This window comes from Sminthopsis crassicaudata, chromosome 2, assembly GCF_048593235.1.
Source record: "Sminthopsis crassicaudata isolate SCR6 chromosome 2, ASM4859323v1, whole genome shotgun sequence".
NCBI classification, from domain to species: domain Eukaryota; kingdom Metazoa; phylum Chordata; class Mammalia; order Dasyuromorphia; family Dasyuridae; genus Sminthopsis; species Sminthopsis crassicaudata.
The window spans coordinates 39,395,552-39,423,527 of record NC_133618.1 but is presented as its reverse complement, the minus strand read 5'-3'; the positions used below and the strand labels follow the sequence as shown (position 1 = coordinate 39,423,527).

Here is a 27,976-nt window from a genome sequence, read left to right as displayed (position 1 = left end):
ATATAAAGGCGGAGAGGCGCCAGGGCTGGACGCAGAAGTGGGGAGCGCGAGTCCGGGAGCCGCAGGGAAAGCGCAGAGCTGAGCATCGGTCCGACCTGCCCATCCATCATGGCTGGACAGCAGCAGCCTCCTTACCTGCACCTGGCCGAGCTGTCGGCGTCCCAGTTCTTGGACATCTGGAAGCACTTTGATGCTGACGGTCAGTAAGAACTCAACTTTCTTTTGCTTCTGCTGGCGGTGGCGAAGGGGGCGGGGGATGGGGGCTCGGGGGATTCTGGGTCAGCCCCCGTCCCGGACCTTCTGGGGCTCCACTCCTGCTCTGGCCTTGGGACAAAGTCCCTCTGTGCTCGTTGACAACTGCCAAACAACTTTTTCCTCCCGAGGCAGTTCGGGGGTGCCTGTATCCAGCCTTCTCCTTTCCACTGCGGGCGAGTTGGAACATTCCTAGAGAGATGGAGAGGGTGCACCGAGGACCCAAGCACCCCTCCCGGGGAGAATGCTAATTGGCTGTGGCCACTCTGCCCCTAAGGTCACTGCCCCGAGGCTGGGGACTTCTCTCCCCCACACTTCCAAAATGAAAACCACACCCCAAAAATCCTCACACCTTTTTTCCTCCAGATTCTGCCTATGGTTTACTAATCGGACACAGCCATATTGCTGATATTGGTGGTCCTACGGCCTTGGCAGAATTGGGGAAGGGATTCTTCAGGAAATTTACAACCTGCCCCCCAACTTTTGCCTCTGGGTGCCAGCTGCTGTGACCTCCATCCAAAGCCCGGTTAGAATGGGGAGTCCTTCAAAGGGGCACTTTTCCCAAGCTGAAGCAGAGAAGGGTGTGGCACCCCAAGTGTTGGGCAGGGCATAGCAGCCAGAGTGAAGCTGTAAGACCTCTCCTTGAAGATCCACCAGAATGGGAAAGGTGGCCATGAGTGCTAGGTGGTCCAGAAACATTCTTCTATTTAAAGGCTCCCAGCTAGTTAAGATGAACTCTTGGGGTTTATTCCATCTCCAGGATTCTGCAGAGCCCTGATTTAGTCATGCATGAAAGCTTCTTGTTATGGCCTTTGTATGGCTAAGGGAAATCTCCCCATCTGTCCAAAACAGTCAAGCTGCTCAGAGGTCCTAGCTGAAGGGAGCACCCAAAATCCTTTTAGGAGAAAAGAAGTCCTACTTAAGTAGTGGGTCCCTTAGTGAGAGGTAGATAGAACATAAGGGAACTTAAATTGATGAAGCCAGTTCTGGTTTTCCCCTGCTTCTGGTGAGGAGCACCATGAGAGAAAGAAGCCATAAAAAGCAAAAGGGACTTAATTCCAAAGAATCTAAGTTCAGTCTTTTGCTCTGCCTCAAAATAATCACAAGTTGCTTCTCTTATGCCTTAGTTTCTCAATTGGCCAAATTGGGGGTGATAGGAAAGCAGAAGGGAGTTTGATCTTTTCAAAAAGCATATGTCCATAAAGTCTCCTAGGTTAAGGGACTTCAGAAATGAAGAATAATTATCCTCCAAGTTATATATGCCTTCCTTAAGGATCCTTTTTTTCAGTTCTCTGATTCAAAGACTTATGTGTGATTGAATGAAAGTTTACAAGAAGCCAGGATTATGCCAATCCTTTCTTTTGTCAAACAATTATGAACAAACTGCCTAGATTCCCCCCCCCCTTGAATTTTATAGGGAATATATAATAGCCTATTTAATTATATAATGACAATTTGTTTAAAAGCACTGTCACATCCTTAACATCCCCATACACTCCCCTCCAAGTCTAAACAAGACCACGTTGATCATTCCCATTTTACAGTTGAGGAAATTAGGGGACTAGGTGAAAAACTTCCCAAGATATAGAATAAATTGTAGGCTTAATCCCTAAGACTAGAACCCAAAGGTCCTGTCTTGAGGCGACTTTTCTTTATGACATTTGGCACATCTTCAGGAGAGTAGCTTTCCAGGAGTAATAAATAAGATAATTCAGAAATATTTTCTTATATAGGATCCCCGAGGCTCAGCCTAGAATGGCTGTTTTTATACCTTGGGGATGAATCATCCCAGAGAAGGGTCTTGAGAATGGCTGATTTAAGATGAGCCCTCAAAGGCCACACCTCTCCACCCCAAAAGCCCTAGTTTAATAAATAATAACTAGTATACTGCTTTAAAGTTTGAAAACTTTACATATATTTACCTAATTGATCTTCACAACAATCCTCAGAGGTGTGTGCTGTTTGTATCTCTATTTGACAGATAAACAGACTGAGATATTATATAACTTGCTTAGAGTTACAAAGCTAGTAAGTATCTGGGGCTGGATTTGAACTCAGGTCTTCTTGACTAATCCTTGCACTCCAGCAAAAATATTATTTCATCCAATGTCTCTCTGCAAGACAGACACTGCAGAAGACAGCCCCTCAGGAGGTCTTTGAACAAATGATTTGATAATATTTTCTGTTGTCTTCATAAACATAGTTGAGAAATATGGACAAAATAGTAGTACAGATAATTAGCTTTCAAACTGGTTGAATGACCAGACCCAAAGGGTGATCATTAATAGGTGGATGCCACGTTGGAAAGGATCCCTAATGGAGTAAGTATCCTAGAATCCTTGTGCTATTAAACATTTTCATCAGTGACTTGGTGAGAAGCACATTTGTAGAGGGCACAGAGCTGGGAGAATTGGCTACCATTCTGGATGTCAGAATCAATATACAAAGGAAAAGCTTGACAGGCTAGAATGATGAGATAAATCTACCAAGATGAAATGTAAATAAAGAGCACAGAAATCTAAATTCTTTCACTGAGAAAACACATTTTTACAAGTACAGAATAACTGAAGTATGGCTAGCTAGATAAGAGTTTTATGAAGATACATGGGTTTTAGTTTAACTCAACAGTGTGGTGTTACTGTCCCAAAAATAAGAATTAAAAAAGCCATCACATCCAGAACCAAAATGGTGATAGTTTTACTAAATTATACCCTGCTCAGGCCACACTCAGGGTCTTATGTTAAGATCTGGAAGCTATAATTTAGGAAAGACATTGATTACATTGGGTTCATACCAAGGAGGATGTTGTTGCTTGTCCTTCGTTCTTGAAGATGACTGCAGTATCAGGGAGGTGATGCCATAGCATGTAAGTGAATTGGATTTAAATGAGGAAGTGTTGTGCCTCATTTTCTCCTCCAAAGCCATTTGGGTCCAATGGCCAAATATAGATCAGGATGACTAGAGATGGCCCTCAAGGAGGATGACAAGGATGGTGAAAGTTTGGAAGCCAAGTCTTGTGAGGACTAGCAAGCTAAACTAGAGAGGATTGGTGGGGGAAAAGGGTGGAGGGTAATAACTTTTTACAGAAACTTAAAGAATTATCATGTGAAATAAGAAAAATAAACACTGATATTTGCATAGTGCCTCAAGGTTTGTAAAAATGCCATACACACCAATCCTGCCTTTTGTCGAACAGTCACAAGGTACTAATTTGATGTTCACAACAAATGATCTCATTTAAGCTTCACAATAACCGTAAGAGATAACTACTAGGGGCATTATGATGTCCAGAGGGAAAGAGGGCTTAGGGGCTTAGGTTTGTTTTGTTAGGGTCTCAAGAGGACAGATAAAAACATTATAGGAGCAGATTTAGGCTCCATTAAAAAAAAAAAAAAAAAAAAAGTCCTAACAATTGGAGCTGTCCAAAAGAGGAAGAGGAAATGATTACCCATTACTGAAGTCATTTTGAGCTGAGGTCGAATGAATATTTGTCAGAAATGCAATGGAGAAATTCCTTTTTTAATTTTCTGGATGACCTCTGGCAATCTTCCTATTTTATCTATACTGAGATTCTATGGATGTGAATTTAACAAGTTGGAAGGAACAGATTAAAATCCTAGGACAACTTTTCAGAAATGAAAAATGACTTTGGGAGGAAAACCAATGAATGGGTACAATTGCCTGGAATTCAACCGAGTCTGTGCCAGGTACTTGGGCTCCTACACTAAACAATTTCTGTTGATTCTCCTCTCTTTATCCATTGATTTTCTGCCTTATTCCCTCTTTCCTTCCCACCTACCTTCTCCCTGATCTCTCTTCTAAGCTTTGATTTTTTTTTTTGTTTATTTTGTTTTCAGCCCGGACCTCTAATGCTCCCACTGCCACTCAAGCCCTCAGAGACATTCCAAGAAAGCCTCCCCTGGCTCTCCTAGGGCACCTGGGGCTCACTAGAGGCCAATTAACAACTCCCTACCACCTGTGAGAGACACTCACTCCTCATTCTGTCAGGCTATCCACACCCAGTAAACAAATGGAATGATAGATATAAGGTAAAAGCTGGAAACTGAGATATGAATATATCTTATGTCTGACTTCCCTTCTAAAACCTGGGGAATAAGACGGTCTTCTTGTTAGAAAGAAGAAAAAAACAGTCTTTTGCTAGAAGATGAGTGTATCATATTAATACTCTTGTCCAAGGAGCTGCGACATATTCACAGATATTAATTTCATCAACTCTTATGTCCATACTTTGAGGTTGAGAAGCACCAGATATATTTATTCTCCTTTTCAAGAACAGAAATCTGAGGCTCAAATAGGGAAGTCTCCTTGTACTTGCCACATAGCAAGCAAGTAGCAGAGATCCACTGTCAAGTCTCTGAGTCCATACCATGAGCCTATAGACAGACAGACTAATCTGAAGTCTGGAAACTTGTGTCTTTGTGTGTATCTATATCTATATCTATATCTATCTATATATATGTATATAGATAGATATAGATATAGATAGATAGATAATATAAACATATTGTAGATAGATAAATAAGAAGAAAGGAAGGAAGGAAGGGAAAGAGGGAAGGAGGGATGGAGGGAGGGAAGGAGGGAGGGAGAGAGGGAGAAAAGAAGAAAGGAAGGAAGGAAGGAGAAAGACAGATAAATAGATAGCTCTATTTCAATGGAATTGGTTCCTTTGTCATCCTTTGTATTTTATTTGTTGTTGTTCAGTCATTCTTGTCATATCTGACTCTTCCTAACTCCATTTAGAGGTTTTCTTGGCTCCCTTTCCAGCTTATTTTATAAATGAGAAAACTGAGGCAAAAAGGTTAAGTGACTTGCCCAGCATAACACAGCTAGTAAATATTTGAGGCCAGATTGAAACTCGGGATGATGAGTATTCCTGGTTATAAATCTGGTGTTCCATGCACTACACCACCTATTTTATTTTATGTACTTAAAAACCTTATTCTGGAGAAGGGGTTCACTAGAGGCTTCATTAGACTATCACCAAAAGGATCCAGAACACAAAAAAAGGTTAAGAATTCCTGCCATACATCCTACTATAGCAACCCTTGATTTGTGATAATTTCTGTTCAGACACTCACTCTTCCATGATGCTAGGTGTGGGAACAAAGCTTACCCTGGCAAAAGTGGGTCAGAAGAAGAGGGAGTGGACAGCAACCACAAGCAATGCTCCTGAAGAGCATCTCCCAAGACATTACGAGCTTCTGTGCCGTTGTTTGTCAACCCTTGCTCTCTTTCCTATAAGGAGCTGGGATTCAGTGTGAAGATGTCACTGCTCTAAAAGGAGCTATAGTAAGGCAGTTCAGGGGAACAATGTTTAGAGCCTGGATGTGGAGGCAAGAAGGCCTGTGTTCAAATCCTATTTCATGAACTTTATGAGCTAGATGACCTGGACAAGCTACCATTTCAACTCTCTCAGACTCAGTTTCCTCATCTGTAAGTGGAGATAATAATAGAACCTGCCTCCCTTAATATGAAAATCAAATGCAATGACATATGTACAGAGTTTTGCAAAATTTAAAGTGTTCTATCAAAGATAGTGGCTATCATGATCGTTATTTTTAATTATCATTATCATCATTATTATATGTATGCATGTAATGATATTGTCATTGCATGCCAAAATTTGCTGTTGTCAGGTCTCAGGCACATGGCCCCTTCTTCTTACCCTATAAAACCCAGCACATCATCAAGAAAGTCAAACTGGCATCCATCATGTTCCCTGTCTCACGGCCAAATGGGCATCAAATGTTCTGAAGGTAGTACCTTTATCCTGCTTTTGAGAATACAAGTATACTGGCTGGACTAGCAGTCACAGGAAAAGAAACTCAGAATATTCTGACCCATTACTTTTACTCAGTGTTTTCACACTAGAGGCAATGTGGAGAGAGAGCTGGCATTGGAGGCAGGAAGACCTGACAGGCCTTCTTCCAGGCAACTCTGCAGCACTCATCTGGAAGTTTGTGAAAGAAACCACAAGTCTCATCTCTTTAATTAGATGATAGAGAGTCAAGGGGAATTGAGTTAGAGCTGGAGAGACCATCTTATCCAACACTGAGCCACAGAAAGGCCAAGAGTCCTGCCCTGGAGTTACATAGCTCATGAATTTGAGAATCTGTTTGAGAATAACACATTGATGACATAACAGGGAGAGCCCAACCATTGTGAACTCCCCAAGGGCAGGGACTGACTTGGCTTTCTTTGTGTCCCTAGAACTTAACTGTGTCTGGTATACAGCAAGTGCTTAATAAATATTTATTGACTGTTGATTGACCCACTGACTAAAGAATATCCTCTCAGAGTCAATTGGGCTTAGAATTTAGGGAATAATATTAAATAACAGATAACATTTGTTTAGCACTTTAAGATTTGCAAAGCACTTTAAAAATATTCCCCCATTTTATCCTCAAAATAGCCCTGAAAATTTTTCATTTTTATTCTTTTTAAATATCTTAGTTTTATTATGCTCTTCATTTTACAGATGAGAAAACTAAAACAAACAGAAGTTAACCTCTGTTAACCCAGATAGTAAAGGATCTGACACAGGATTTGAACACAAGTCTTTTGCCTCTACATCTAGCTACTGTGCTCATTAGCAGCCTGTAAAGTTATCATCTCCATGTTACAAATGAAGAAATTGAGACAGACAGACAGACAGACAGAAATTAAATTGATTTGCCCATGGTCTCAAAGCCATGGACCTGAACACATCTGGTTCTTTCATCCACTTCCCCACCTCAATAGAGATCAATATGTCCTAAGCCCTTGAAAATGCTGTCTCTGATTGCTTTGGTCCTGGCACTTTGTCCACCTACAGATGGTAAGGGACGATAAAGCCTTCAGAACCAAGATTCACTGGGATTCTTGATTTCAGGCTACGGAAAACTCAAGCCTTATTAGATTTAGGGAAGTTGGAGAGAGGGTTGGAAAAGAGAAAGGGAGCTCAGATTCCACCTCCTAACCCAGTTGGGGTCTCATCCCTTTTCTCCTGACCCCAGCTTAGTTCATATGATAGGCCATGCCATGCCCACAATTCAAAGCCATGATAAATAGGATGTTAGGAAACCAAGGTGGGTTTTTCTCTCAACTCACCCCTTCTGGAAACCACAGGTAGAAACAGGTTCCCTCCAGCCTCCACGACTAACTCATTGCTAAGACCCTTCCCTTTCTTAGATGGAAGCAACAACAGTTTAGCAAGGCTTTGTTTATTTCTGAAAGCTAATCCTATCTTTGATTTCTCTTCTCATCCCAACCTGGCCAAATGGAGTTTGATTTTTTTTTTTAATAAACAAGGTTCCCTGGGCTTGCCTCCATGTGCTGTGAGAATTAGGGAGCACGGACGTATGCCAGTATCTCTGCCCAGCATATCTTGTTTACTCCTCCTCCAGACTCAAACGATTATTCCAACTCTTCCCCCTGAGAGGTTTTCAGGACTGAAAAAGCCCTTGAGAAATTGGTCCCAGCTCCCAAGGAGCATCAATTTATAGCAGTTCAAGTTTGGAGTACTTCAAGAACAGCAATACCCCGGCAGGCTCAGTCTCTCTCGAATGATGTATTGCATCATCTTCCCTCACACATTTCTCATGTCTATCCCCATCTATTGGCTTCATCTTTCTCCCCCTCCCTTCTCATGGCATTTAGCATCTCCCCCTTCTCTTTTAGTCCATCTGCTATAACCCTCTGCCCCCTCCCATTCCCTAGTCCCAGGTATCAGTCTAGAGAAAGAGTATTAAAGTTATATTCAACAGCCTCCGTTCCATTTAAGTTCTTCCAGCAGGTGAGGTTAAAATTCAAGTGGTCAAGGAATTCATTTGACTCCCTTTGGCAAGTATTATGGTAGAAGAGAAAACCCAGCATTTCTGATCAGTTTTGGGATTTCAAGGAATATAAATAAAGCTTCATATTCAGTTGCTCTAACTACAATCTGCATTGAATGAGATACAAACTAAATGAACAAAGACATACAAGGAGGATACAAGAAGACATGAACATCTTTGGTCCACCTCCCAGACACCCACTGGGTTCCCATCTTTGTCTGGCTCAGGAAAATGAGGCTGCATATGTAACTGCTCCCAAAAAGTTGGCTCCCTCCAGAAAACAAGAGCCCACTGCCAGGCGGCTGACAGATTCTAGGGGCCATACATATTTATGAGTTACAAAAAGGGAACTAGAGCTTCTTATACAAACTCGAGTAATAATAATAATAGCCAGAATCTGTATGGCTTGCAAAGCACTTAATATGTTATTTCATTCTCACCTGACAATGATTCTGTTAATAACACTATTATCCCCATTTTATAGCTGAAGAGAAATCTAAACACAAGGGTTGATTGAATCCCTTTGGACTTTTGGCCTGCCCTTATGGAGATCCATTAAGCACTTTAACCATCTTTATGTGGATGTCTCCCATCCCTCTGAGTGAAGGTGATGATCTAATAACTGATCTACATCACTGAGATTTATGATTAAATAGATAGATCAGGATAACCAAACATCTTTGGATCTTGAGATGACTGGGATAAAGTAGAGGCTTTGAATCATGTAAATTTCCTTTAACAAAAAAAAAAAGGTGATAGTTTATGGACTTCTTTCCTCCTGGAGGGAAAAAAATGCATGTCTTTGGATTATTTCTGATTATTCTATTTTTAATTTTTGCTCTTTAATGAATTTTCATCTTAATTCATCAAAAGAACATCAAGAGACATTCAAAAAGTAGTCATATGTAGATGTATGTGGCATTTATTCAGTCTGTGGAAAGCATATCTGCTTATTTCTGGGTTTCAATTTACAAAAATCCTACTGTGGCCTGCAGGTTGGCAATGACTAGCCCATCCTTCAGGAGAGTTGAATTACTTGAGCTATTGTACCAGCAAGAAACAGGGAGAGGACAACAGAAAGTGATGCAGCATTTCTTATGGGCCCTAGATGGCCTCTGAGGTCCCTCCCAGCCCCGAATCTATGATGGTGTGATCCCTGTTGGTTCTGGGGAAGTAGATGTCCAACACCCTAAGTCAAGGACTTTTAACATTTTCTGTGCTATACCCAGCAAAGTCTGGACTCCTTTGTCAGAATAATGTTTTTAAACATATAAGATAAAATCCAAAGGATGACAACAGAAACCAATTAATAGTAAAATGCAATTATCAAAATATACATTTCTTAAAGTTCATGGACTCCAGATCAATAACATGTTTGATGATGGGCATGGGATGTATATATAAAAATTAAAACAAATATAATGCCACATAAGTGATGGGTTCTACGTTACAGATTATAACTGCTCAAGGAATTCAGAGATGAGAACTCTACACGGGCTGGAAGAGTGAGGGGAGGGTTTGTGGAGGAGAGGAAACCCCGGGTGTTTCTTGAACCATCAGCGGGGTAGAATCTGCATTGGCACAGGGAGCTTCCTCACCAATGAAATCACAAGAGCACTCCCAATGTATCCCTTTGCTACTTATTCATATGCAAAATATCTGGAGATTTCATGGATGGCAAGCTCTAAGTGAGTCAATAGGGAACCCCCCCAAAAAAAATAAACAAATAAATGAAAACATGCAAGAGCTAGAAAAAGCAGAAAGAAAAGAATGAGAGGTAGTGAATCTACAGCACCCTACCCACTCCGCCAGACCATTTCTGCAATGGTGTAGTCTGCTTTGGGTGCCAGATGTTAGGAAGAGCACTAACAAATGAGAACACATCCAAAAATCAGTGACCAGGGTAGTTGGGGAGAGTCCCAGACACTATCATACAAGGATCTGGGGATGTTTAGCCAATAGAACAGAAGACTTAGAGAGGGATGTGATCACTGACTTCAGGTAATTCTGGTCATTTTTTAAACACCTTTTAACTAAAGCTCCCTGGTTCAATATAGAGTCTAGACCCTATCTTTTCTTTACCCAATTGCTTCTGTCCTGTAGCCTTATTTCACATGAAATGGGAAGAAGCTGAGACTTTGTTTTCTTGTTTATTTATTATTTTTATTGTCTTTTAACTACTCAAGTTTCACTTCCCTTTCCATTTTATTCTCATTTCAAACTGAGATCCAATTCCCTCTTTTGGAGTGCTCGATCCTCCAAGAGATAACAAATGAAGTTTAACTATATTTTCTTTGTTTCCCTAGCAATTTAGCACCGTGTCTAGGATATAGTTGCTATTTAGTAAATGCTTGTTGACTTAAAGGGACTATAGAGATTTCCAGCCTTATAGTAACTGATATTTTAAGACTGGAATATAAGTCATTCATTCTAACTATATTTATAAATGCAAATCTCACAGAGAGGCAAAGAGGTACCTTTCTCTGTGTAGCGGTGCTCTGGCACTGATAATGCATTGAGCCCATCCATTGGGAAATGGCTAAACAAGTGTAGGAGTATAAGAGAATATTACTTCTAAGAAACAATGAATAAGATGAACCCAGAGAAATACTGAAAGATGTTTATAAAATGATGCAAAATGCAAGAAGCAGAAGCAGAAAAACAATGACTACAACAATGTAAGTAGAAAGAACAACCACAAAACATTTGCAACTGAATGCTATGAAATTTAAACCTTGATATTATTGACAAAATAATATTAATAAATATTTCCTTTCTTGGCAGAGAGGGGGGAACTATGGATGTGGAGACTTCAAATAATGTCAAGACTTTTTTCTGTTTGCTATTTTTACAGAGCTGGGAGATTTTTCCTTTTATTCTTTATTACTTGAGGGCTCTTTTTGAAGGTAGGGGGAGGGACCCACGTTGGGAAATGAAGATGATAAAACAAAAGATATCAATAAAAATTGATTTAATTTTTAATTGCATCTATCAGCCAAGAAGCACTAAATGTTTGTGATCATAGAGAGTGGAAAAGATTGTCAGATATTTTGCAGAGGGGATACAAAGGGACAAATGAATTGACTTAAACATAACTCATTATAGCATTATAAAGTCAGAAATAGGACCCAGGATCCTTAGGTTCCCAGACTAGCTCCCCTTTTTCACTGTTATTCATGGGAAACAGATTTGCTAAAAGGTTAGGAAAAACTGGTAACCATGGTAACCACATCCTTCTCCAAACCCACTAGTGTGGGGCTTACCTAGCAGGCAGAAGCCCTGCAAATGCTACTTGGAAGTGAAACAAATATCTGCTTTTTTATCCTGAAAGGGCATAAGCATGGTGCCCACCTGTTGCAGCCATGTATCAGTAGTCTTTGAGTGATAGGTTGATGCTGCCATGAGAGAAGCTCTAAGTGCATTCCAGTAGGTACCAACAAGGATGTGCCAAGTGCTTTCCAACTAATTTGCTCTGACACTTAAGAACGTCTCAAATTCCACCTCCTCCAGAAGTCTCCTAGGACTAATCAGAAGAGATGTGACACATTTTCCCTTATTCTCTTTCCCCATTTCCCATCAATCACACAATGCCAAGGAAAAACTACCCCTCTCTTACTTTCCTACTCACATTTTTATCCCTGACTTGCAGACACCATCCATAATTTATATTACTCATTTCTATACACGTTCAATATTTAGTGTTTGATTAATAATGTGCTTGACATATGGAGGTCTATCTCAGGGATTCTGTCTAAAAGTAAGGTGTCTTAGTTGATATGCAAAAAGCAAACTGCGAAATAATATTCTCAAGAGGCCAAGAGGAGAAATCCTAGAGAGGAAGAAAGGAAAGAAACAAGCATTTATTAAGCACTTACTATATGCTAGATAAATTGTACTAAGCACTTTATATCTATTTTCTCATTTAATCCTCATAATCACTCAAGGAAGTAGGTGTTATTATTATCATCCACACTGAAAAAAACAAGACAGACAGACATTAAGAGCCATCTTAACTTGGAAGTGTATGAAGCTAAATTTGAATTCAAGTCTTCCTACCTGCAGAATCTCTCCCCATATCACCTAGTTGCCTCTGAGGAGGCACATTCCAATCAGGATACTCTGGTTACAGATCACATCAGTGCATTCTCTTAGGCAAGCCCCTCAGCAACTTTGGGACTCGGATTCCTTCTATGTAACATAAGAAAAATTGTAAAATATATGTGTGTGTGTGTGTGTGTGTGTGTGTGTGTGTGTGTGTGTGTGTGTGTGTAAAATGAGAGTCCTGATGGCTAATTTTTTTAAAAAATAGAATTATCCAAGAAAAGTTAATTAATTATGCTCTCAGAGAAGACACTATTGGTCTTTTGCCCTAAGGAGATTAATGACAAGATCCATGGGTAGAAAAATATTCAAAGTAGCAAAACAGCTTGAAATAAAATATGAGCCCAGCCATGGGGGATGTTGGACAGATTGTGGTAGATAAATATATTTTTGTACTCTATGGAACAAAGATTGGGAAGAATTCAGAAACCTGGAAAGGTGTGAATGAAAGGACACTGAATAAACAAGAATAAAGAACAATAGTCATGACTACAGCAATGTAAAGACAGCCCCCTGACCTCCAAGATTAGGTATTATTTTTGCACTCCCCCATAAATGGCATAGAACCCAAGACAAAAGTCAACACTGGGCTCCATGGGCTTGGCTCTTTCCAGGGAACAGGTTTTGAGAGGAGATGCTGTCTGGGGTCGGTCGATTATCTATTGTATACATAGAAAATAAACAATAAAAACTAAATTTTAAAAATGAAAATAAAGGAACTGGATGGGATAACCCCTAGGGTCTCACTTTGTGGCTCACTTTCCTCCTCCATGAAGCCTTTTCTCATATTTCACTTTCTATGAAGTCTTACATGTACAGGACTCTTCATCATGTCTTGTGTTATTTTGTATTTGTGATTGTATGTTCGTGAATCTGTCCCCCAGACTCCACTGGGGTTGGTTTCCCAGCAAATCCAGGTTTGATTGATGAGAATGAGGATGAGGATGAGGATGGGGATGATATCTGATTCCTGCACAATGAGAGTATCAGCCCTCTAATTACTCATACAGCCCTTTCAACCTTCCATCAATTTTACTCCCCAGCCTTTTTCCCTCAGGGTTGATGGCTGATGTTTTGTTTTTCTTATCCTGTAGGAAATGGATACATTGAGGGAAAAGAATTAGAAAATTTCTTCCAAGAATTGGAAAGTGCAAGAAAAGGAGCTGGCATGGTAAGAAATATTGGTTTTCAAATTCTCCTTTTGCTCCCCTTGCTGAACCTTTCCCACCTATAGCTGTGTTGGGGATGTGCAGGCTTTTGATGAGACAAGGCGCAAGTGAAGTAAAAGAATTTACTAAATTAGAAGTAAAATTAGAAGTTTAAGTTTATTATAAATCATCAAGAGATCTCAAATGGAGCAGAACTCTTGGATGGAATTAGAGTTCTGTCCGTTCTGCTCATCCGCCTATTCTTCCCACCCTCGTATATATGATTTGAGACTACTTTGAGCTTTTGGGTTTGAATAGGCTTCAGTAAGGCTATAGAAAGTTTGATTAGTGATAGTTCAAATTGTAAGCTTAAGTGGAGGTACTTAACATGAATTCAGTTCTACTGATAGTTAAGTAGGGGTACTTAGCTTTAATTCAGCTCTATAGAAAACTTGGGTGATGTCAGCTGAACTCTATAGAAAGGTAAATTAGTGGTACTTAACTGAGGTGGGGTTGGGCTGGCTTCTAGGTCACGATTACGTGGGAAGTTATTTTTTTCTGGGGTCTCCAGCCACAGTTTCCCTTGTCAGATTCCCATCAGCTGGAAGCTAGGCCATAGTCAGACCAAGAGCCCCTGCCCAAGGCTTGCTTGCATTTGTTTAAAGGTAAAAGGAGCTGGTAACTACCAGCCCCAAATGACTTCTTTCTCTTTCTTTTCTTCCTTCTTTTCTTCCTTGCTTCTCTTTTTTTAGTTGTATCTTCCTTCTTTACAATTTTTTCTTTATCTTCCCTCCTCCCTCCCTCCCTCCTTCTCTTCCTTCCTTCCTTCCTTCCTTCTTTTCTTTCATTCTCTTTCTTCCTGACCTCCCTGTCTCACTCAAAGTGAAAGTATGTATCTGACCTGTTGCTGTTCCATTCGATTTTGTACTTGGGTCCATTCATGTCTCCTCAGGCAGTGCGGTGGCTCCCTGTTATTGAGGGTTCATCATATTGGTGCTGGAGTTAGGGTGGCCAGAGGCCAATAATCCATCAGCTTTGGCCTCCCCAAGATCAGGAATTACTTTTGCACACCCCCATGCATGGCTGAGTTTTTAATTTCCAGGAAATATCTGCTTAAATAATACTGAGAAGCTGATTCCTCAGATGTACAGCTACAGAGCTAGTTCCAAGTTCCAACGCTACATTCAGAGTTACTGGTATTTGGGAGCCTACAGAATGAGTCAGAGAGAAAGCTGAAAATGTCTTTGAACCAACAGCACTAGATAGAACTGGCCTATGAGCCAAGAGTTCTCCCCGAAGCAGGCTCCTCAACTTGTTCTGTGTGGAGAATGGCACCAGAAGCATCCTTGCACGTGCTCATCAGGACCAGGCACATTACACCCAATTCAAGGTTAATCCAACCTGGTATCTCTTACCTGGGCATCAAGAGCTATATATTATGTGGACACTAGGGGTCAGACTCTCCTTGAGTAGCTCAGTCTACTATTGATCTAACTTGCCTAAAATGATCAAAGTTACTTCCAAATCACTTAGAATGGCAATGAGATTCCAGTTAGTAGTAGGAGATTTGGGGTAGGGTGGGGCCAACAAAAGTTCATCCCTTAAAAAGTGGTCAGTAGGGCCTAAAGAAAGACTTTTCCTCGAGAAAAACACTCTAGTCCATGCTGTGTGATTTTCCCCAGGTACAATTCTAGGTACTGAGGTCCCTTCCAACTTTGAGATTCTAAGAATTCTCTCAAGCCTTTCCCCCCCAAAAAAATGATTTATGACATTAAAAAGTTGGTTTAGATTGCTCCTTAGTGATTCATATGTGGATAGATTTGATTTTTTAATATATAAAAGGTACACTTTCAAGTCTACTAAATAACCAGCTTCTAATAGTTCAAAAGTCAAATTAATATGGGGAGTAGGATCAAGCAAGATGACTGTTCTAAGCAAAAGAAATGATTTTATGGCTGCCACACCAAATCACATGATGCATAACACTGTCCCTTTTTATGCCTGTTTCTGCTTCTCCGAAAGGAAGATCCGATCCCCATCTATCTGGTCGCCTTAGAGACGTTAACTGCAGCCTTACCTGTGGTGGATTTGATGACCCCTAGCCAGAATGATGACTATATAACTCAATGTTAGCATAATGTCTGTGGGAACCAGAGAATGCCAAAAACACTCCTTTTAGTATAGGGTGGAGTACAGTTCCCTACATTCAGCAGGCATGCTAAGGCATTGTACCTTCCTTTAGAAATGATGAAATTAAAGCAGGGGAAAGTCCTTAGGAAGGAGTGCAGGTCTTGAAGTAAGGAAGACCTGTATTGGACTTGGCCTAGGACAGATAATGACAAGGTGACAAATGCCCCTGACCCTTCTCTAAGGTCTGTACCAGTGGAGGGAGTTTCATACCAAAAGGTCCCTATACTTATGAAATCACAATTAAAAAAAAAAAATGTGAAAGGAACTCAAAACTAGATGAGCCAGCTTAAGATTAGCCCAGTTTGGAGAGGGTTGCCAGTGAACAACTAAGCAGAAACTCTTCCCACCCACTGCTGCGTTAGAGGGAAGTTCAAGAGGGAAGCCTAAGGGTCCAAAGGAAAAGATCCCCTAGTATCGCCCTTCCTTGTCTTTCTGAAGGAAACAAAGACTGGCAGTTTTGGGGAGAAGATGAAGGAGTTCATGCAGAAGTATGACAAGAATGCAGATGGGAAAATCGAGATGGCAGAGGTGAGTTCTGCTGTCCTGTTAAAGCCCCAGAGCTGGAGGGGTGTGGCTGGAGGGGAGAACTACCTATAAGCCCTTCCCCACTGCTTCTCCCATTCATCCTCATGGGTTTAGAATCTGAGGCTGCCTTCAAAGATTTGGGTTTAAATTCAGAAAGAGTGCAGGATGGGCTGGACCTATTTGCTTCCTGAGAAATGGCACCATAGAAATGAAGTAATAAAATCACTGGAGGTGCCATAATGCACAGAGCACAGGGCCTGAAATCAGGAAGAGTGATCTTGCTGAATTCAAATTTGACTCAGACAACTTATTAACTGGGTGATCCTGGACAAGCCACTTAATTCTTTTTGCCTTAGTTTTCTCATCTGTAAATAAGCTGGAGAAAGAAATGGCCAACCACTCCAGTTTGCCAAGAAAACTCCAAATGGGGTTGAGGAAGAGTTGGACAGGATTGGAACAACTGAACCTGGGGTCTGAATTCCAGTTCTGTCATTAATTAGCTTTGTCTTCCTGAGCAAGTTTCTTTATCTGTAAAAGAAGAATAATAGAGGGTCTTTGTGAGGATTTAGTAAGATAACACAGGTAAACTATTTTGAAAACCTTCAAGTATTATATAAATTTCTCTTTCTCTTTCCCCCCATATACAGCAGGGAAGGAGCCCGAGGCATAATGAGGGCTCTTTGGGCACATTGAGACACAGGATTGGCAGCATCATGTGTGCCAAATGTTGCACTTATAAGTTAATTTTAAATAATAGGCATTAGAACTGGCCCCAAACAAAATACAGTCAAGAAATTGGGCCTAGGATCAAATGGGATAACATGTATAGCATTGGAAACTATAGCTATTATAACATAGTTTTCTCCTATCTTGCCTATCCTGTGGACTTCTCCCACCTCATTACCAGTGTCCCAAATGCCCATCTAATATTGCTCTCTTGTTAATAACTTGGGTTTGGTGTCAGAGAATCTGGGTTTTGTTCTTGGCTCTGCTGTGGATCATTATGTAACTTTGGACCAAGAACTTAACTTTTCTGGTCTAAAATTTTTTTTCCATAAGATCTGTGAAGTCCCTTGTAGCTCTAAGACCTAAGAGGTCAATTCTCACTAAAATGTTCATTTAAAAGCTATTATCACTCACTATTTAATTGAATTTTAGCCCTTCTCTGGGAGGGTTAATTACATTTTAAAGAGTTAGTACTCTCCCCCAGTATCCCTTACAATAAATGCTTCATGTGCAACAATTGTAGGGGAGTTAGGAATGAGTGGTAGGAAATAGCTATTCTTATCTCCTTTCCTGCTTTGAAAGGAATAAGCAAAAAGAGATGTCACCTTGGTAAGATTGCTTATTGACCTCAGACTAGTCATGTAGGAAGGGTAGGGACCAAGAGATCCTCACTAGTCTCTCTCTCTTCCCTTCAGTTGGCCCAGATCCTGCCTACAGAGGAAAACTTTCTGCTGTGCTTCAGGCAACACGTGGGCTCCAGTGCAGAGTTCATGGAGGTAAGTTCTGAGATGTTCTAGGTGGCCCATATCTGCTGCTCTTCATCTTTCAGAACCCAAAAGTCAGGAAAGACTCTTCTTGAGATAGCCCATCATTTGGCAAAACAGCCCAGATTTATAGCTTAGGAAGAACAGGACAAGTCAGGAAACCTTAGCTCTTGGGCTTCCTCTAGGACATGAGAGGCCCAGATATTGGCCTGTAGCTCAATATCCTAATAATCAGTTGATCTGCTCCAACAGCTTTCTTCAAGAAGCTCAAAATACTTTGCAGGTATCCTGTTCCCCTTCACTATAACTTCTTGAGGAAAGGAAGGAAAAAGGAGATAATGTATTTTTTAACTAAAGATAGAAAAACTGAGATCCAGGAAAAGGAAGTTAGTCTTAATTCCATTTCAGATTCATTGTGTGACTATAGAAATCATTTATTCCTTATATATCTCCACTTTCTTTTTTAAAAATGGATAATTGTTAGACATTTGATTCAAAATGTTTTCCATTCTCTATGCTCATATTCTCTCTATGCTCATATTCTCTATATGTTAAAAAATGACCTCAGAATTTAAGGATCTTACAGTATTCTTTGTATTCCTAAAGAGAAATATGACAGAAGTGGCCATGACTCAAACAGACTGGTAATTATTGACTAATAATCTGCTTGCTGTAACACTGCTCTGCTCCTGATAAGTCTCAAAGCCAAAATCAAACCATGCCCACCACATACACACTCTCTCTACTCTGGCAAACAAACAGAGTTTTAAAAATAGGATTTTCAAAACTGGGATTCATGTTGCTGTTTTATATGTTTTAAATCAATAACCATTTAATAGGCCTACCACCAAAATTCACTGCCAAAAATGAATAGAAAGTGAATGCAAGAAACAAAACCTTTCAATGAAATCCCCATGTGCAATACACATTGGCTAGGAACTAACAATTTCTCGGGGTGGGGGACACATTTTTAAAATCCCAACATTCCCTGGCACCATATGTTGGCATTCATATTCAAATGGGAGTATTATCAAATGGTAACGCCAGCTCGGAGAGAATCCAACACACTGATAATCTTCTTTGTCTAATATGACACTAAAAAACATTTTTAAATAGCTTTTTTCTTAGAGTTGGCACATAGATTAGTGTTCTATGCTTGGTTATTCACCTGACTAGCCAGTTGGAACATCTCAGGGTGGCTCACACCCAAATATGCTAATTACTTCTTGAACTGATCTAACATCATTTATTTTTTTTCATACCTAGCCCCTTCCTTTCCTCATAGACATGTCAGTCAACAAGCTTTTATATTAAATTCTGACTAGGGGCCAGGTGTTATGCTAAGCTTCTAAGTCTTTAGAAAAGCAAAAATGGCCATTGCCTTCAAGGATGATACACTCTTCCAGGGGAGATAAGAGATACCCAGAGTAAATGAAAGGTTATGTGAAATGAAATGGAGGTAGGTAAGTAGCTCACTGAATAGAGTCAGGCACACTCACCTCCATGAGTTCAGATCCAGCCTCTTAACTGTATGATCCCAGACAAATCCCTTAAACCTTCTCAGTTTCCTCATCTATAAAATGAACTAGAGAAGGACATGGCAAACTACTCCAGTATCTTTGCCAAGAAAACCCCAAATAGAGTCCAGTGAGGGAATTCAACAGCAAAGGAGAGGAGAGGAATGTGGTAAAGAACAGTCCTCAGTTTCCCCTTCTATCCAGAACCAGAATGAGATTAATTGGAGCAGAACATGGAAACAGATTAAAAGGAAACTGAAAAGAGGCCAAATATCTGTGATCATAGGCCCTCTCTCTGTAGCTGAAATGATTTGGAATCCATCTCTGGCTCAGTCCTCCTGAGCACCACAATAGCTGAAAAAGTAGATGTCCCAGCATAATAGCCCACATCCCCGCCCCTCCTGAGTCTCTCCCCTGTGCAGTTTCTATCAGCCAGAAACATGAAATGGGCTTCTCAGCAGCACAGAAAGGTTTGTGCTCTCCGAGAACACCTGCTCCGCGCCAGAGTCTCTCTCTAATTTTAGCCAACCTCAGGACTCCTTTGGAATTTCAAAAAACCCAAGTCTCTTTAATTCTTTATCTTGAATGAGAGAAGAATAATGATCCAACAGCAGAATACATTATGCTAAAGGACTAGAGCTAAAGGAAGCAAAAAGCAGATGAGCCTGGGAAGAAGGAAGGGAAAGAAAATTTTGGCCTTGGAATGATCTCATTTTGAAATCTGGTTCAGATTATGTCACTCCTTAAGTCATTGTCTTCTCTCACAGGAAAAAAATTAGCCCAACTGGACTATGTGAAAGTGCGGGTTCCTCCTCCCTAAAGGAAGCATATACATTCATTTATCCTCAGTCAAGGAATTATTTGATGCCATTAGGTATGAAGGTTTTCTTGAAGAAAAGGAAAAGCTCTCATCATTAGATATTCCCAACCGACTGATATATAACACAGGATTGGAGGCATTTACTAAGCTAGGTAGTACAGTGGATAACTGGGCCTAACGTCATCTTCCTCAGATACCACTTATGTCTGAGGCAAGTCTGTTTGCCTTAGTTTCCTCCTCGGTAAAATGAGCTGGACAAGGAAATGGCAAACCACTGCACTATCTTTGCCAAGAAAAACTCAAGCAGAGTCTCAAATAATAACCTGGTTTTTTGTTGTTGTTGTTGTTGCTGGTTTTTTTTTTTTTTTAATTTACAGAGTTGCTATAAAGAAAGTTCTTTGCTACTTAAATATTTGGGGGAAATAAAGAGTCTAATAAAGAAATAGCCTTCTCAGGGCTATGACCATTTCCTTTTGTCCTTGCTCCCACTCTCCTATCTCCTCAGAGAACTTATCACACGTTCTTCCTCTCCCTCTCATCTCAATCTCTTCCTAAGGCTAGACTCCTTTCCCATGGTCTCCAAGCATACTCAGTTCTCTCCAGTCCTTAAAAAACCTTTGCATGGCCCTGCCATCCCTCCAAATATTATTTTATTTCTTGCCTCTATGTTCTTGTTAAACTCCAAGGAAGAGTTAAGTCTCCTTACTGCCTTTCCTTCTTCACTACCCACTCACTTACCCAACCCTCACCATCTCTCCATAGCTTTTGCCACTTGGTTACCCCATCCATAACTCTGCTCCATGATCCTTCTTAATCTCCTTTTTGGCTCATGACTTAAGCTCTATCCTTCTTTTCTTCCCTCTCTGCATTCTCTCCCTTGATGATCTCATAGGCTCCTATGGATTCAAGTACTATCTGTAGGTAGAGAACTAACTCATATATGTAAATGTGTGTATACATGTATAGCTTCTGAATTCTAATCCTGTTTGGTGACAGGAATGTTGTTAAGATCAAATGCAGAAGAAGCAGGGAAGTGCTGCACTGGATGACCACTGGTTTTGGAGTTCAAATCCACCCTCATATATTTGATACTAGCTGTATGAACTTGGGCAAGTCACTTAAGATAAAATACATTATTAATTTCTCTGTCAAAAACCATATAATCAGTAAAAAAAAAAAAACCAAAAAAGTCATTCCCTTTGAACAATTCTAGTAATACCCTTGCATTCCTGCTTTTGAGCTCTTTATTATCATTTTATGGGACCTTATCCTATAAATAAAACCAGCTTGAGTCAGTTCAGTTGACAACGTGGCTGCAATATCAAATTCCTCACTGGAATTTATAGCAAGTTAGACCATAAAAGATTATTTAAAATAATAATAATAAAGTAGGTTTCCTTGCCCAGATTGCTGAAGATGGCTGAGGTCTCATCTACAGGCTGCAATATCTAATATGACCTTCTCCCCCAAGTTTCCTGGAAATCCATGTTTCCAGACCTGAGTGTGAGGAGAAGGGAGAAAAAGATAACCAAGTCCAGAGTGCTGACTGGGATGGGATCTCTCTGCTTACCCTGATAATGTATGATAAGATGCTCTTCCCAAACACCGCAGAGACAGGTGCATCAGTGGCCATAGGGGACTCTTTGCCAACCCTCTGAAAATTCCCTTTCAGGCATGGCGAAAATATGACACGGACAGAAGTGGTTACATTGAAGCCAATGAGCTCAAGGTAAGTTGCTATGAAAAAATGGAAATATGGCCACTGCGAACCTGAGTGTGCTTGGGTCACATAATCATAATCCTGGGGTATATCGAGAGAGAGGTCCCTGGCCAGAAGGCTGCTTATGGGGAGAGGGCAGGAAAAGGGACGGACAAGACAGGGAAAAGAATATAAACAGGTTCAATCCCTCCATGCCACATCTTGTAAAAAGGGAATTGGAAACTTCCCGCCTGGAAAGCCCTGGTATCTCTTGATTTTCTCAGCTCTAGGCCAGCCTCAGAGCTAGCTGTGAGATGACACAGCCTCCCGGTGACTGGGTCGAACCTTTGGTGTGCCTTGGAGGAGAAGGCTCTTCTGGAATGGGATCTTTTCTGAGCTGTGGTTCCCCATTTCCAAGGGCAGTGATTAGGTACCGAATTTGAGGCAACAAGGAGGAGAGAAACTGCCCCCTGCGTCACTTGGATACCAGGGGAAGTTAAGAGGCTGTGAATGTGGCCCATCCAGACATCCCTTCCCTTTAGACCAGGTGCAGATTCTCAGTTGTGGCTGATTGGCTCAATGACCACCCCAGGGATGGATGGACAAGGTGAGGGAAGCATTGGGAGGCTCCCACTACCTCCTCCATCTATCCCTGTCCTCCCTGACCTTTTTCCTCCTTTCTTCCTTCTCAAGTTTCTATGTCTCAGAGCAGTTTCTATGACAGACAAGTTTCTAGGTCTCCTGTCTTTAGGACTATGACTTAAATCCCACTGGTGTTGCTGTGGGATTACTGGGTCACTGATTCCTTCTGTGCTTTCAGGGATTCCTCTCAGACCTGCTGAAGAAAGCAAATCGCCCTTATGATGAGCCCAAGCTCCAGGAATACACACAGACCATAGTAAGTAAAAAGCTGCCTCATAGGAGAGGAGAATTGGACTGGAACTTGTCCTGGGCTGAGGGGCTCTGAACCTTGAAAGACCTGTGAACACCAATTATCTCAAACCCAAGCCAGACTCATGACAACTGGCCAGAAGCCCTTCTTTTAACCATGTCAGTGTCATACTCAGGGCCCTCCCCCACTTCCTGCTCCTCACCCTCCATGTTCCATCCTTTCAAGAACTAGCTGAGATTCTGAGTCTGCCTTAACCCCTAAGCCAGCAGGAGACTTGGGGACTGACCATTTCCATGGCAACCTCTGCTGCTCTAGCAAAGGAGAGATGAGGGGAGACAGTTGGCAAGACTGAAAATAAGCCAATTATAGCTCAGTGAGAAAAGAGAAACAGGATTTCTAGCTCCTCTACTATAGGGAGAAGAGAGAGGAGGAAGTTTGTGTAAGCTCCCTGCTATTATTTGGTGTCATTTCTAATATTGACTCCTGACCTCCACATAGCCTCAGAGGAAAATAAGCAACCTCAGGGTGTCCCTGCACATTTCTGTCCTTTTCCAACAGTCTGGAGAATAGTTAGTAAATAGAAAGTAGCTGAAAAATGGCCAAGGCTCCAAGAATTTACGATCTCATCAGCCTTTGCCAAACTCAGTCTGATGCATGAAGCAGATAGTTGTCTTGCTGACCAATAATTCAAATGTATTTCTTTATCCCAATAGCTGCGGATGTTTGATTTGAATGGAGATGGTAAATTGGGCCTCTCGGAGATGTCCCGGTAAGAGCCACCTCACACTTCCAGAGTCATTATTATACTGGTTCTACTGGTTTTCAGCTCTGCTGCCTGTGGCTATAAATCCATCACCTCTGGACAAACAAAAAGAAGGCTTCTTCAACTGAATTCAACAAATATTCATTAAGTATTAATTAATGTTCAAGGAACTGTGCTACGGGCTAATAACAGAAAAATTTTAAAAATAAGTCTCTACTCTCAAGGAGCTTTCAGTCCTGAAAAAACAGGGGGAAGGAAGAGGCAGATATATAAATTACTCTAAGACAAATTAGAAAATTATAATGTACATAAGAAAAATCAGGAATGGTCTGAGTGGTTTATGGAAGGACAGACATTTTCTAGCTGAGAAGATCAGGGAAGGTTTCATGAAATAAGGTGTCTCCTGAAGTAGACCTTGACAAGGGGAAGAATGGAAAGAGGAATGAAGACCATGGCACAAGGAAATATTGTGCTTAAAGACTCAAAGATAGGGGATAGCAGGGTGAGATTAAGGATCAGTGTTGTTGTCCTTCATTCTGGAAGAGGACTGAAAAGGCATTCCTTCTTTGGGGTCAATATATAGTATCTGAATGTGCTGATCAGATCACATGTGATCCACTTCTGCTGGAACATAAAGAACAGGAATGGGAAAACCATAAAATAAGGTTAGAAGGATAAATTAAAGCTAGAGGGACTGGAATGCCTAAGAAATTTCTATTTTATCCCGCTGGCCATGAGAAATCACTGAAAGTTTCTTCTTTGAAATGTTGTGACATATGCACTAGAAAGACTACTTTGGTAGCACTATGAAAAAGAAAAGGGGAAAATGATGACAGGGGTGGTAATTAGATGGTCTTTTTAATAATTCAGGAGAGACTTGACACAGACTGAAATAGGAGTGATGAGTATGAACTGGAAAGCAGAATGTTCATAATAGAGATATTTCAGAAGTGGAATTAATAGTACTTGACAACTGACTGAATGTTTGGGGTGAGGGAGAGGAGAGAATCAAGGGTAATGCTAAGGTTTTGAGCCTACATGACTATGGAATTAGCAACAGCATCACTAGAAAGAGAGAAAATAAGAGAAATTTTAATAAAAAAAGTCAATGAGTTCTGCTTTGGAGGTGGTCAATTGAAATGTTTCCAAAGTGAATGGAATTAGAAATGCAGAATTGAAAATCTAGGAAAATAATTTTTCTTGGAATATAAATTTGACCTTAATCTAAACAATAAAGGAAGCCACAAGAATGGATGAGATCTCCCAGAAATGAGAAAAACTAAATAGTACAACATGATCCCCGAAGACTCATTTTACTTTTTTTTTTTTTTTTCCTATATTGGGACTTTTCAATCTTCTCTGTAGATACTAACCCTCTCCAAGAATCCTTTGCCCTGCCTCAGTTCCTCTTATCTACTGTCTAATCTACACTCTAACATTTTCCTTCCAGACTGTTGCCTGTACAGGAAAATTTTCTCCTTAAATTTCAGGTAAAATAGTTCTTTTTTCTTTCTCTAGTCTGTGTCTTCTTTCCTTTTCTTCATGAACTTTGCTTCTTCCTTCCCCCAAAAACACACACACACACACACACACACACACACACACACACACACACACCCTTTTAAATTTATTTTTATTCATTCATTCATTCATACTTGATCCTTACAGGGTATGAAGCTGACTTCAGAGGAGTTCAATGCTATCTTCACATTTTATGACAAGGTAAAAAGAAAGACTAGCATGCACAAAGGAAATCAAAGCTGTATTTCTAAGGGGTAAGGCCAGAAATAGGGAATCTGAAATCTCACAGGAATCTCAGGAATGGGATCCAGGAAGTTGTCTAGATGCTTTTTTCCTCTTTGGAGATCTGTTCATTTCTAGGGAATAATAACAAGGAAATAAAGTAATCCATGCATCAGCTATCAGAACAACTAACTTTGAGGGGAAAAGCTAGCCAATTCAAATAACTGAATGATTGATTTTTTTTCTCTCCATTAAAATAGTCATTTGACTAAATTCACTAGATTGGCCAGTTAGTTTAACATTATATATACACCAAACCTCAATGCTCTTCAACTTGTGCTGAGTGATGGGGAGGAGTGAGGAATTACTAGAACTTCCCTGACAAGTGTTTGCACTTAATTCACAGGACGGGAGTGGCTACATTGATGAGCATGAACTGGATGCCCTTTTGAAGGACCTGTATGAGAAAAACAAGAAGGTGAGGACATCTTTGGAGGAACTTTTTAAAGTGGCTCTGACTGGGAGCAACAATTCTGTTTTGGCCCATCCCATGGAAATCTGAGAAGGATTTATTTTACACCAGTCAAATTAATTAATCCAAGTAGGCTTCTTATGTGAAGGGAATGTTGGAAGGAAGGAGCAGATGTGAGGTGGGAAACTATTAGACAGTAGAACAGGCCCAGAGAAGAAAGGCAGAGTGAGTGAGAAAAGGGGGTTATAAGTAAATTTTGTTTTCCTGGGAGAAATGAGGATTCTTAAATTCAAGTGTGCCCCTCCTGTGATTATATTGTCTTTCAAACTAACTCCTTTCATAGGCTGAAACCTAGAGAGAACTGAAGCTACCAAGAATGCGTCTCTCCAGATAGCATTCTTCACGGTAATTTGGTGTGCTTTTAGGTAGCATTGGGAAGAGAGAAGATGGGGAGATTCTTAAGGTAATAAATATAAAGATGGGCTTGCCAATCAAAAAATCATTAAGCAAGGAAGTAAAGCAATTAAAATCACTGCCAGAGAAACCCAGATCTATGGCAGCCTTTGGGACCCAATGAAATGGCAAGAGCAAAAAGAACATCCAGAAAGGAGAGGTTTACAAAGCTTAATATGAGCTGACCTTGATATGAACGAGAGGGCCATCTCTCAGGATGAACAAAGAAGATCTTTGAGAAGTGATAGAGAAAGCCATCGATTTGGTCTGAATGTGGGAAAAGTTAAGATGTCAGCAAATTCTTTTTTCTTGAAAAGGAGAATGAAAATGCAAAGGTAGCCATAAGATTCTGAACAGAGGTGAGAAATTGCTCACGGGAGTAAGCATAGCAATGCCCCAAATACTCACAAAATGCAATACTAATGTAAGCTGTAGCTGTATGGTTTAGCTGGAAGGTTTAGACTCAGGTGTGTAAAACTTAATGTAGGCTTCACTTTTGAGCTTTGGTGAAGAACAAGAAACACATCCCAGAGCTCCTGAACTATTTGGAATAGGTGATTCCATCCACTTCCCAAGGAACATTTGATTTTTGGTTCAGGATTAGGAGGCACAGGATATATTGCCACTAGCTCATCTCAACCACCCCTCAGGCTTGGTTTTTGATCACTTAAAGGAGAAGATGATGTAAACTAACAGGGTCTCTTTCTATAGCAAAAAACCTGATTTGGGGAGAAGTGATTGTGGTGGATTCTGGGACTTCAAAGACATGGATCATTTTTGTAAGAGCTCTTAGAATTTTAATTAGTGAGCATTTAAGTGTTTCCTATGTGCCAGACACTATACTAAGAGCTGTTGATATAAAGAGAGGAAAAAAGACAATCTCTCATTTGTCTTTGTTGACAAAGGAACTAGAATTAAGAGGGATTGAGAGTCTTCCTGGAGAAGGTAGAATTTTAACCTGGTGATGAAGGAAGACAGGAAAGCTAACATGGCTTCCTTCAGCAGAGTCCTTTGGAAGGAGATAATGGGGTTTGTGTTAGCACTAACTCTATCCGAGATTCCAAGACCTTCCTACACAACATTTTGATCACCTTCAAGACATGTACTGTTCACTTCAGGAGGAAGTAGAGTGAGGGGAATTTATTTGAAGATCAAGATCTAAGGCTAGGATTAGAACACGGAACAAAGTCCAAGCACAGATTTAAATTCCTGAGTTTTGTATGTATTCATGTGGTGTTCAGTTAAGCCTTTTGTATCCCTCTGGAGTGGTTCCAATACCAAATGGCTCAGCTGTGTGTAGTGAAGGGGAGTGAGGTCCCAATTTTGCATTTCTAAGTGGCCACCTGTACTGACCCTTCTCCCATTCTCTTTCTCTCATCTGGTCTCCCAGGAGATGAATATCCAGAACCTCACAAGCTACAGAAAGAGCGTGATGTCTCTGGCTGAAGCTGGGAAGCTCTACCGCAAGGACCTGGAGATTGTGCTCTGTAGTGAGCCCCCCATGTAAAAAGAGATGGGGGCCTGTTCCTTCTCTACTCCCAATTCTCCTTTCCCTTCCTCTGCCCTGCCGCTTCCACCAAGACCTAGAGATTTGAGGCCCCGAACATCCTCTGCGATCCAGCACTGCATATTCAGAAAGCAGGAGAGGAAGGGAGCAGCAGCTGCTGCTGAATGTCCACAGGGCCTTCTGTCCCACATCACTTCCACCCCACCCCAGACTAGCCTTGCTGCTCTGCTTGTGATTCAGATTAGGGGAGAGGGGCCCTAGTTCTCTTTGCTGTGATGCATGAGCTCATCTGTTGTATGATTTAGGCTACTGCATCCAATAGGGTGACAGTCTATCTTGCTCCCCAGTGTCCTTCCTCTACCCTGGCTCCCTAAGTCTCCTCTGATCCCTCTAGCTGGTGGTATATAGTTCATTTCTTCTTCCAGTTTCTGACTGTGGTGAGAACGTGACCTGCCTTGCCTTTTCCATTTTGGTTTTTCCCTTTTTTCCATTTTGTTTTCTTATCTTATTATTTACCAAAGAGTTTACAAACAATTAAATGGAAAAGTTCTGCTACTCATGCCCACCTA

The 27,976-nt window shown here is 40.8% G+C and overlaps 2 protein-coding genes across 2 annotated transcripts in view; one reads left to right on the top strand and one right to left on the bottom strand.

Moving 5' to 3' along the window:
* The window catches only part of CMTR2 (cap methyltransferase 2), a 107,389-nt gene that overhangs the window by 72,164 nt on the left and 7,249 nt on the right, over positions 1-27,976 (bottom strand). The gene's annotated exons all lie outside the window — the stretch shown is intronic.
* Positions 21-27,976, top strand: CALB2 (calbindin 2). Its single transcript, XM_074285933.1, has 11 exons — positions 21-199; positions 13,283-13,359; positions 15,965-16,054; positions 17,473-17,553; positions 21,551-21,607; positions 22,398-22,475; positions 23,183-23,238; positions 24,683-24,722; positions 24,901-24,954; positions 25,382-25,453; positions 27,291-27,976. Exons 1-11 carry the CDS (start codon positions 109-111, stop codon positions 27,405-27,407), a joined length of 813 nt encoding a protein of 270 aa, XP_074142034.1. The 5' UTR covers positions 21-108; the 3' UTR covers positions 27,408-27,976.